Source organism: Sebastes fasciatus, chromosome 6, assembly GCF_043250625.1.
Source record: "Sebastes fasciatus isolate fSebFas1 chromosome 6, fSebFas1.pri, whole genome shotgun sequence".
NCBI classification, from domain to species: domain Eukaryota; kingdom Metazoa; phylum Chordata; class Actinopteri; order Perciformes; family Sebastidae; genus Sebastes; species Sebastes fasciatus.
The window spans coordinates 20668271-20680665 of NC_133800.1; the positions used below are offsets into that span (position 1 = coordinate 20668271).

The 12395-nt window shown below is 43.4% G+C and overlaps 1 protein-coding gene across 1 annotated transcript; it reads left to right on the top strand.

Annotated features, from left to right (window-relative positions):
* Nucleotides 1-738: 738 nt before the first annotated feature.
* On the top strand, nt 739-4090 carry ela3l (elastase 3 like). Its single transcript, XM_074638296.1, has 8 exons — nt 739-865; nt 1095-1183; nt 1395-1492; nt 1851-1979; nt 2383-2519; nt 2768-2913; nt 3783-3935; nt 4048-4090. Exons 1-8 carry the CDS (start codon nt 826-828, stop codon nt 4063-4065), a joined length of 810 nt encoding a protein of 269 aa, XP_074494397.1. The 5' UTR covers nt 739-825; the 3' UTR covers nt 4066-4090.
* The last annotated feature ends 8305 nt before the right edge of the window (nt 4091-12395 follow it).

Sequence of the window (12395 nt, forward strand, 5' to 3'; positions counted from 1 at the left end):
CTGTGTCTGTGTCCTCCAAGGCTCATAACTTATTCAATTCAGCATAACTACCTCAGGATACACTGGTTCAGTGTTTTAAACTGCACATTTTTACTTTACAACAGCAAATTTACTGCATAGAATAATGCCATAATGTGTCTGAGTGACATGTTTGATCATACATACGGTCACACAATATGTCTCAGCACTGCAGAATGCACTGCAGAACTGTGTACGTTGTAAGATGTCAAGAGAGTGTGGTGTAGCTGTCGATATTTTCTGCATCAGGGACACCATCTGTTTCTCATTGTCCCTGGTTATTTGTCATAGTAATGCCTCATAGTTTGACTTTTGTTTTATATTTTGGAGAAAAACAGGCCAGTGCCGGTAATCCAGATGTTGGCTTCCCATGCTGTTATGCAAGCGTTTAATTCCAGGTTTCAGGGAAGAGACTTTGTTGTGGACAGGCTTAAAGGTGAGTTAAAGAACATAATAGGATGTGTGAAGGTTATGTGGTATGTGTCTCCAGCATTTACAGACATACACATACTATGCATGTATACATGTGAACCCTCATGAATACACATATCCTATGCATAGCAACAGAGCATACCCTGTAGCTCTACATTGAAGGTCATGTGAAATGTTCCAGAAAGCACACCTGTGTGTTTCGACAGCCACCAAGCCGCGCTGACCCTCATTGCCATTGGTCCACCTTCATCCCTGGAGGCCATGACAAACCAATGGGAGTGTGTGTTGCCACATACAGTGCGGGGCTTGCCTGTGGTGGAAAGTTTAAAAGAGAGTTGTGTGTCCCGCTGAGGCTCAGCAGAAGCATCAATCAACATGATCCCCATTGTGCTGGCCTCAGTGCTCATTGCTAGCGGTAAGAACATCTGGCATTCCCTAATTCTGTGTGTAATTGTTTCTGTGAGTTTGCAAGTGTGTGTAAGCGTGCATATTACCACACAGGGAGCTAGCGCTGTGCAGTTCTTTATTGAAAAGAAAAATTATGCAGTTTGTGCTTGATGCAAGAATCAAAATTTCATTGTGCTCCTACCTCATGAACACTCTCTCATGTCCATTACACTCATGTACGTCTCTTCCTCGTCCAGCCCTTGGGTGCGGCACCCCACCCATTGAGCCCCTGACTTCCCGTGTGGTCAACGGAGTAGATGCCAAGCCCCACAGCTGGCCCTGGCAGGTATGCTAATACATGCACATCTGTCAATGTTTTTATATTTACTGGCAAACCTTTTGGGTCCGGCATCTGTTTATTACACTCCAGACCCAGTGGCTATTGAAAATTCTGTGATTAAATGGTTGCTTTTGAATTAAATCAGCAAACTATACCATCCATCTATACATCAGCAACCTGCCTCTTCCTTTATTTTGTCCTTTTTTTCCATCTCCAGATCTCTCTGCAGTATGAGAGGGACGGTGTGTGGAGGCACACTTGTGGTGGATCTCTGATTGCTGCCAACTGGGTCATGACTGCTGCTCACTGCATCAAGTACGAGCAGCCGAGGAACACAAATACTAAAACACCAATGCCCACCACTTCAAGTCAGACAGATCCTCTGTTAAATGCACTCTGCTTATTCTGCACCACTTGCCTAATTCTACACCCTAAGATCTACTTAACCTTAATAGAAATGAGGATCAAGCAAGTCTATCAAAAAACTCACGTCACACAAAAAAAAGTACACTCAAGGTCATCTGGGCCGCTGCCCGGTTCAAATCCTCTCCATCATCTTGCCATCACAACTAATCATCAATTTGAGCTCATCACATCATTCAACTGTGCAGTAAATCTTGTGTCTGGGTTAGCATGATGGGCATCAACCGTCTGTTCTCTCTCCCCCCCCAAGCACCAAGCTCTCCTACAGGGTGTTCGTGGGCAAACACAACCTGGTGGAGGAGGAGGCCGGCTCTAGGGCCATCCTGCCTGAGAAGATTATCGTCCATGAGAAATGGAACCAGATCTTTGTGGCCCTCGGGTAAGACAAGCACCGCGACATCCAGTACATCATAATCTCATCTGTTCTGAGTCGAGGTGACAAAGTGGGCCGAGGCTCAAATTCCATTTATTCACTTCGGTCCAGCACATACCTTTGACACAAGTTCTACATCTTTATGCATCTCGTATTTCTCCACAGCCAATAAAAAGTGTAAGACAATCTGAATAAGAATGGACCTCTTTAACCATGTACTCCAGTATGCAGTTGGACTTTTTCCACAGTGGGAAATTAGAGAAATAAGATTGGCCATTGAGTTGATTTATTTCTATGTATTGATAAGATAAATCTCCTTCTTTCTGGCTCTGGGGGGAGATTGTAAACTGCCTGTCAGTAGATCACCTCCCTCAGTCACATCCTCTCTCTCTTTTTGTCTTTCCTGCAGAAACGATATTGCCCTGATCAAGCTGTCAGAGTCTGTGACTTTGAGCGACCAGGTGCAGCTGGCATGTATCCCCGCTGCTGGCACCGTGCTGCCCAACCTCTACCCCTGCTACATCACCGGATGGGGCAGGGTGTACAGTAAGTCACCGTTTAGTGTGCGTGATCGGGGTTACCCGTGGAAACCTCCAAAGTTGGAATGAAAATCACAAGCATGAGATTTTAGCTTTAACTTTTTTAGGGGGGAAGGATTACTCCTAAATTGAAAATTTGATTCGGACTGTGAATTTGGCGCTTGGGGAAATGCTGTAAAGCAGATTTGAGAGATGGCTAGTACTGTAGTGTATGTGGATGGTGGGACAGTAATAGTCTCTGCCTGTGTGTTTTAGCCGGAGGCCCCATAGCTGATAAGCTGCAGCAGGCTTTGATGCCTGTGGCTGACCACGCCACCTGCTCCAAGTCTGACTGGTGGGGTATTGCTGTCAGGACCACCATGGTGTGTGCCGGTGGGGATGGCATCGTGGCTGGATGCAATGTAAGTTTGTGTTCTTGTTTTCATCTATTTATTTTTTTTTTTCTAAACAACATACATCGTAAAGCTTGTTGAACCTGATTTGGTAACGCTGCACTTATATATGTGTAATACAATTGCACATATGGTCATTCAAGTGTTCTGAGAGAAAACTAGACTTCTGCACGTCCTCATGGCTGTGTTTTCAGGCTTTAAAAAATCTAGCCAGTGACGGGAGACTTTGGCCAATCACAGGTCATTTCAGAGAGAGAGCGTTCCTATTGCCTGTTCATTCAACTTTCTAATTTTCCAGCTAAACAGTACACTACAAGATGTTTCTGAAAACATTTGAGGAGAGAAATAGTCATTACAGTAACAGAATATTGATTCATATTTGATCAGGCTCTCATAGACAGCAGATGGACAGCAGACCTCAGATCAGCTCTTACTGCTTGTTTTCCTCCAGTCTGTGAAATCTTGCAGATGCCATTAAGTGCACCAGAGGACACAGAGGCACATGATTTTTTTTTCATATTACCTGTCTCATGCACTACTGTCAGGATATAGTGACCGTTTTATAAAGATAACTTTTTTAATCATATTTGCTCCAATTCTATGCTTTAATTATGTCAGTGAAGCAAATTTGAGTTTAAATGATTGATTCAAATAAAAATGTCCACAAATCAGTGGGGAAGCTTATTTTTTGTCATTACACTCATGTGTTTTCTAGCTGCCAAACAACGTGACAAATGTTTCCTGTGTCCCCATTATACTGGGTGAAACAATGATTCTGATTGTGATTCTCAAACTGTAGTTGTGCCTTGCCAGTCTCCCAGCAGCTCCACTAAATGAATAAAACATAAGCCCTCCTCTCTCTCTCTTTCTGTGTCCAGGGCGACTCCGGTGGCCCTCTGAACTGTAAGAACACCGAGGGATCCTGGGAGGTCCATGGTATTGCCAGCTTTGTCTCTGGCCTTGGCTGCAACTATGTGAAGAAACCCACTGTCTTCACCAGGGTTTCTGCTTTCAACGACTGGATCGACCAGGTAAGGGAGAGACACAGATTTTAATTCTGTTGTGATGAAGCCAGTTGGCTCACAGGAAATGCTGCTTCCCTGTTCCAATTTTCTGCTAATGACTGAATATTTGTGTTTTCAGGTTATGATGACCAACTAAATAAAAAAAGAGCCAGCAAACTGCATTTGTCTCGTGTGTGTGTTTGGATTCCCACCAGCTTTAGCAGACTCACATGTGATAAACTCACATCCAGATGAATAGTGAATGAATCACAAACCTTATTAAGCCACATTAACTGATAATGCGCCTTGCTGTGAGGCTGGCCATAAATGGAAACAATGTCAACAAACATCCAGCAGGTGTCCTCATATGCTCATGATAGGAAATTGGTTCTGACAGCTTTCCAAGCCATGGATACTGTGCAGAATGACCAATGTTTCTGCCTGCAAAAGCAGCACCAGCAAACAGACGCTGCAAATAGCTGGCATAAAACAAGCAGGTGATTCAGACACAAATGTCCATCAAATAGCAATCAAGTTGCATATTGGATTATTAAAGTGAATGGTGTGCACTGTTATGAAATAGACCCTTCATATGAAATATGAATCTAATATCCCAGCTTGAATCTGACCTGGTTTGTCCCCTTGCCCTCTCAACAGGAGGGCTTTATGAAAACCATAATACTGGGGGAACCTATCTTTCCTCATGATAATAGTGCTGTGAAAATGAAAAAGGCTAGTTGAGATTAACACTTCTGTCATTTTTTTTCCTCGCTGTGATGAGATGAACATGAGAGAGTAGGGGGGGAATTAAGAAAGAAATTAAATTGCCTCTCGCTTCTTTCTTTCTTTTTTTTTTAAATCTCACTCTCTTTTTCTCTCTGTCACATTTGCAAGATTCTCACGCAGCAGACACACACCCTGATAAGTTTTGACAGGGTAATGGAGGTGTTCGAGCGTCTTCGTTGACATGGGAGGCCGTGATCAGACGTGACACGTCTTGCAAGTAATCATCACTGTGTGTGTGTGTGTGTGTGTGTGTGTGTGCGTGTGCGTGTGCGTGTGCGTGTGCGTGTGCGTGTGCGTGTGTGTGTCAAGAGCAGACAGAGGGAGACACAGGGAGTTTCACTGTGTCCGCGATTCTCTCAGGCTATATTTGAGTGCATTTCTCTGATATGATGAATCACTCTTCTGAAGCAGCTTACTCTGGAGTATCAGCCTGTGATCACTGATAACTATCCCATCTAAGCTCTTATGAAGGCTGCAGCACAAGTGCTGCTCCCTGACTAATTCAGTCTGATTCAAATGGAAAATGAAGGTAGCCACGGATATTGCTCGTCTACATTTGAAGTGCATCATGAAAATAAGCCCAAGCACTTTGTTTTGTTACAGTGCACAGTACCGATGACGTAACGCTGCATGAGTATAGAATGATTTAACACTGAGGGCAGTAATTCATCCAGATTTAATAATAAAATAACGAGGCTAAAATGTAATTAAAACTTTTAATGTGCTTGACTATGTCATGACATCATCCCATCCTGGTTTTAATTAACTTAATTTAATTATATATATATCAAGCTACTATCATCTGGCAGTTATTACATTGCCAGTCACTACATTCATATTTAATTCAAACACTGTACTTTTTGAAGTATTGCTAATATGTGCACTACCAAACTGCTGATCTCTGGATGTGTTCCCTTGCAAAAGTTTTTTCTGAAGCCAGTGCTGAGGGTGAAAATGAGGCCTCAAAAGAATGCTTTGTCTCTGCCTGAACTTTGTGGGTCAGGGTGCCCCCCATCACACACACACACACACACAAACAAAGAGAGGGAGACAGAGAGAGAGAGCCGAGCAGAATCCCCTAGGGACATCCTGCCGTTGTGCTGAATACCAATGAGGAAAAGAGGGGGCAACAAGTTTTAAGTTTGTGCAGCTGCCATTCAGGTTCATGCAACTTGTTTCAAGTGTACTAAGCAGGGGAGAAGGTGTTTGTAATTCACTGCAGCTCTTCCTGCATGAAGGCCAAATTACTCTTGATGCTGTGTAGTTTTAAAATGGGTCCTTCTACACAAGAAGAATCACATTATTGTTAGGATATGTTAGTGCAGTGATTCTAAAAGTGGGGTCCGGGGACCCCTCAGGGGTCCATGGCACTCTGTCAGGGGTCCACGAAATAATTAGCTATAAATTATATCTACAGATAGGGACCATTTGTGCCAATAAAACAAGCATATTGTGTCCATTACTCCCACCTACTATTTGGTTTGGACCAATAGAAACTATGATATGATTGTGACACACAGCAGTAAAGTTCATTATTTTTAAGTTGAAGCCTGTGAAAGTCAGCTTTAGACTGGAAGGTTTAAATATGTGGATTTAATAGGACTACATGTATGCCAGTCTTGCTATGCTGTTAATTTTCTGAAAGATCTTAAGATTAATTACTTGAACTGTAGGCTAGAAATGCTGTCAAGTTGAGTCCAAATGCAATTTGAAAAAAATCACCCAATGTTTACAGGTATATAAGTGGTATTAACATTCAATAACATTGCAAAAATGTCCCCGCTGTGAGACTAATAAAGGATTATCTCATCATGATTCATATTGAAATGGGTTTCTGTTTATCACTAGGAAACAGGTCTGAATTATTTAGGTTGAAAAGTTTTTGAATACAATAAGGTCCAATTGCATCTAAGAGTACAAATGTTAGTACACATCTGTGTTACGATTAAAGGGACTGTTTGTAACTTTTTACACGTATAAATCTACCGTGTCGGTTTCCCATGCGCGTTCGCATATGCGCGCTCGCATATGCGTGCTCACGTGTGGCCGGAGTCTCTGCCCCTCTGCCTGCTTGCCTTCACTCACACACCGCGCGCATTCTCGCTGTCTCGCTCCACCTCTACACTTGCATGCGCGCTCACTGCACACTGCAGGAGAGTTAGTAGCTCTGAGAATATCTATTGAATGTACAGTGGACGTTTGTGCAGAAATAAATGCTGCAGCTCCTCCAGACCAACAGAGGTTTTCCGTGTCTTGTGAAGTGACGGGGCTCCACAGCGAGAAACGTTATCGTCTCTGACCGGATGCCGGTGTCTTCCCCCAGCTGCCGGTGTCTTCCCCCGGCTGCGGTCGGAGATGATAACGTTTCTCTTCCTGCAAAAGCCAACATAGAGTGATATTGTGGTTTTAGCTGACGTGTGCGCCTCACTGTTTTGAGCGATGCTCGTTCATGTCTATTTAGAGCAAGCAAGCGCGAGCCCGACGCTGACTTTCGTTGACTTAACGGCCACAGGTGTCGCTGTTAACAAGCATTTCTGATTCTTATAAACAGTCCCTTTAAAAAGGGCTCCTTGGACAATTTTCTCTCCTGTAAGGGGTCCCTGGCTCCAAAAAGTTAGAGAACCCCTGTATTAGTGCACCCTGCATCTGTGTATACCTTGCTTTTATTTTCTTCTTCTTCTTTGTTTTTCCAAGCTAAATGATGCTTTGCTCGGTGCCTGATGTTACATCTCTTTTACTCTACTTTTACTGACCGTTTGGGTTGTTGTAATAACCTTTTGCGCACAGGTGTTGACCGAGGGAGGTGTGAGAGGAAAAGCCCTTGATGGGATGTTCCAAGAGCGTCTCTGTATAAATAGCTCAGTAGTAACAGAGTCAGAGAGGGAGGGCTGGGAGGAGGAGGAGGAGGAGGAGGAGGAGGAGGGACTTGGTGGATGATTAGTAGCCACACCGACAGCAGCATCTCCGCTCTGTCGCCCTGCGCCTGTCAGCAGTCGCTGGGAACCGGCCTGGACTCCGCCAGCTCCACTTCATTAACAGTCCGGTGTTGCTCAGCTCGGAGCTCGGTGACCTACTTCGAAGCAAAAAGTTGCCGCCTCACAAACAAAGTGGTGAAGATCGGTTTTGAACATTTTTATATGAGCGCGTTTTACAGCTGAGGCACGCGCGGAGGAGAGGACACAAAAGTAGAAACGCATGGACACCAGAGGGACACCAGAGGGAAGGATTAGGTATGAACTGTTTATGTGCTTATAGTGGGCAGCAAACAGCAAGCAAAATATTGAAATATAAACAAATTACATTTTTTATCCAAAGTCCATACAAAAGTAGGCTATTTTTTTTTTTAAATGACATGTTTTCTGCTATAGATGTACAACACAGTATTACATCAATTGCCTTCATTGTTATTAAGAAAATGTAAAAGTGCTTGAAAGTATTTCCATTTGTGTAAGAAGTGTCTTTCACTTCAGTAAAAGTAGCATTACCACAGTGTCGAAATACTCAGTTACAAGTGAAAGTTCTGCCTTCAGGAAGTTGCTTAAGTAAAAGTAGAACAGTGTTAGTTTCAGACTCTACTTAAAGTAAAAGTACTCACATGCAGAATGGTCCATTTCAGAATGATATATATTATATTACTGGATTATTGATGCATTAATGTGTTCATCACTTTAATGTAGCAGCTGGTATAAATGTGGGGATACTTTTTCACTATATTTACAGACATATAGCTTGTGAATTTCACCAAGGGGTCAATAAAGTCTTTATCCATAATAATACATCATCATTTTTTAATTTTTTTTTATTTTTAATGAATATGCAAAGTGACTTAAGTTGTCAAATAAATGTAGTGGAGCAAAAAGTACAATATTTGCCTCTGATGTAGGGGAGTAGAAGTATAAAGTTGCAGAAAATGGAAATACTCAAGTAAAGTAGGCTATAAGTACCTCAGAATTGTACTTAAGTACAGTACTTGAGTAAATCTTAGTTACTTTCCACCACTGAGTATTTCAGAATTGTATGCGATATGTAATACTTTTGTGATACATCCACATTCAAAACAGTAAAAGGCCTCTATAGTTTGTCCTCTATAAGCTCAACCAATGATCATATGTCTGTTTATGCCCATGGTAGACCAATCTACAACTATTTGGCTATAGGCCTACTCATTTCTGTTATAAATAGTGACACAGTCAGCACTGTTGATTCCTGTAACTTCATAGTGAAGTTGTTGACCGTGCAGCTGGTGTTCTCAAATGAGCTGGGGAGGAAGGGAGGCAGCTCGGTCACATGAGACGGAGGTCATTCATACTGGTAGCCCGCTGCAAAGTGATGCATTATGCACAAGTATTCGCCTGTTTTCCATGTGGTCACTGCAAGCACACGTCTATGCAGGTGGTTGTGTGCAGTGCCCATTTGGCTGCCCCAGTATCAAGCAGTCTGTAGGCTATATTTGCATGCATTTACATTAGATTGTTTGCACTTGTACATAAAAGGGCCTTTATGTCGGTCAATGGCAGCATTCACAAACACACGCGCGCAAGCACAAGCACACACTCATCCTGTGTTATGCTGTTGCAGGACACCAGTGTCAACCTAAAGCTTAACTATTTCCTGCTCCAGCCACAGAGAACATCAGGGCTATTATGCAATAAAAAGAGTTATCTGTGTAATTGATTGTGGCCTCAGGAAGTGACCTTCATGTGTGTTTATATATGGGCCAGTTATGTGCTGTTCTGACCTTTGAACATTTGAATCTACTTACTGACGTTTTCTGCAATTGGGCCTCTTCCAATTTGTCAGAATCCAAGTGCACAAAGAAAAGCAATCTTCTTTTGCGTAATATTAGGCTTTACTGTCCTCCAGTGTGGAAACAGAGCTATCTTGTATTCAGAGGAAATTCATTTATCTTGCAAATGGGAACAAATTATCCTTGTAGTTATTAAAACATGGACCACAATCATCTACTTTGGGTAGTATGAGTTATGAAAATGTGCCATAATTGTGGATAATGAACAACTGGGGTGACTGCTGTGTGTTTTCTTGTTATATGCACGGCTGCTTGTCTGAAATCAATATGAGCATGCAAACAGCTCTCTGTTCCAATACATTGCTCACACTCATTTCTCTCTCTAACACACACATGCAGACTCTTCCCTGTCACATCTCCCTGTCATCTAATAGCCTTCACATTCCTCGCTTTGGCTCTAATTGAAATTGTACACTGGATACGCTTCATTTAGTGTCACCTGCGAAAAAAGTTCCTCAGGATGTTTTGGAAACATTCTGCACAGCAGTGAGGGCAGTTTTATTGACAGTAATCCCAGTTAGAGATTATGAGGGTTCATTCCCCACAGCGACGCCACCAGCATCCTGGGAGGGACCCATCTGGTACCAACAGAAACCGACAGATCAAATGCATCACTGCCACCTACTCTGACTTGCAGCCATCTTTATTTGGCTTGGTCACAAAATGCCTTTTATAAAGGGAAGGATAACTTTGAAATGAGTTCTCAACAGCAAACTTGGATAGTTGCGGCATTGCCCCTCAGTTGGAGAGAGGAGAAAATATGTGGTCTCATTAGAAATGCATTAGAGGGAAGGGAGAGAGGTATAGAAGCGAGGAGATGAGCTCCAGTTTTTATCTGGTAAACTCTGAGAGGGAAAATATTCACACTCTCCAACTCATGCTTGAACTGACTTTCCTCCCTCTCTGTCAGTCTCTCTCTCTAACACACACACACCAGTACACCTCAGTGACCCATTTAATATCAGCCGCAAAACTGGCAACTATATTTCCACACGTTCCTCCTGAAAACACATTACTGCCGAAACTCATTCAAAATAATTCAGCGAGAAAAAGGTGCTTACTGGCACCTTCTTTATCAGTTTAATAACTTCATCGCTCTCTGCCTGTATAAAGGAAACAAGACTTAAAAAGGATGTTTCAACATGGCAGCGCTGCAGCCGAAAGGCACTTTCTTGTCCTGTAATACTCCCCTATCATCCGCAGATTATTACACCTAACAAATGAATTTTTCTCTGCACCTGCCTGACACTTCTCTTGTACATTACAAGTACTGAGATAATATGATAATAACACTCTGTTGCGTGGCTTTATTAGAGACCCTTGTAACGCTCTTATTGCCTCTCGAAAAGAAAAATCTTGAGAATAAAACCCCTCACATATGTAGGTTGTTCTATATGCAGTGTCTGCAGGGATTAAGCCACCTTGGCTCGGTGACTACTTCGCCAGGGAGAAAGTAATCTTTACTGAGCTGACCTAGTGGAGTCAGCAGGCACATGTGACAGCCAGGATAACTGTGGCCAAGTATGCCAACCTGTGTGTGTGTGTGTGTGTGGGTGTGCATGTGCTGGGAAAATAAACTCATGTGATGCATTTTCTCTATTTTCAGGGAGAATCTGTGGAGTTGTAGTGACCGATGGTTGCAGACCTGAGGTGTGATGTGACCACAATGAGTCTGGAGGCTGCATTCCAGTCCACCATGGAGGAGCACGATCTGAAGACGGGCCTGTCTGTGTGGGCCATCATTGCCATCGTTTGCAACTCTGCGGTGGGCGTCCTCATCCTCATCCTCTTCGTCATCCTCTACAAGGCCTGCAAGGTGCCTTCGCACCAGGAGAAAGTGCCAGTTTTCACACAAGTGCCAGAGAAGAAGAAGAATGAGAAGAAGACGGCTGAGCAGAAATACCTGCTGACTGCAGCCTGAAGCATGGAGGACACAGACTTGAGATGTAGATCTAACTCAACTCTGTCCATCGAGGAGAGTCACTACAGAGTGTTAGGAGACTAGCTGAACTTTGAGTGATCTTCTACATTTCTCCTCCTCTTCAACTACTCATGCAGTTATTTTCCCTCACATGAACATACATGTTCACATTTCTCCACCATCAGCGGAGCTCAGAGTGAGCTAACTGCATTAAGAGTTGTGGCGAGGCCAACAACAACAACAAGAAGCGGGCCCAATCCTCTTATCTCTGCTGTGCGTCGCAGGGACTGTCCATCTGTCAGTCTGTTTGCTTTTGTTCCACACAGGCAGACCATGATCTCCTCCTCTACTCCATCCTCGTTCATCCCTCCATGCGACACAGCTGAGAGGATGTGGAGGAGAAAGTGCAAAGACACAATGGATTGTAACAGGAGAGTTCAGGGTGACGGTGTTGGTTGAGAGTCACAATAACTTGTTAGAGGTAAAGGGAAACAAGCGGCTCCGTGTTTACCCGCTGCAGCACTAATGACGGCAACAGCAGAGCTGCCAAAACCAAAAGCCTGAAAGAGTCAGGAAGGAGAAAGTGTGCGAGAGTCACAACAATGCGGAGAGGGAGACAGACGGAGATAAAGGACAGATCTTTGGTGGGGATGATAAAGTGCAGGGGGAAGAATCGGAGAGAGGGGATGCTTTGATGTGTTGTTTACCGAGAGGCAGCTCGAGGCTCCGGTTTGACAGTCTCCCTATTTGACACACACACTTCCACCGATCCGACTCCCATGGGATTAAAAGCAGCAGCAAAAGTGTTACTCGTGTCCCAGAGTGCCTCACTTTCATTTTTGTGAGCTCCTCTAAAAGCTAAGTAAGATATTTATGCACAGCCTTCACCAGAAATGACAGACTGACTGAACACTTGCACAATGTCTCCCAGTAACGAGTGAATACTGTGTTTATTGGAGTGAATGTGCTGCAC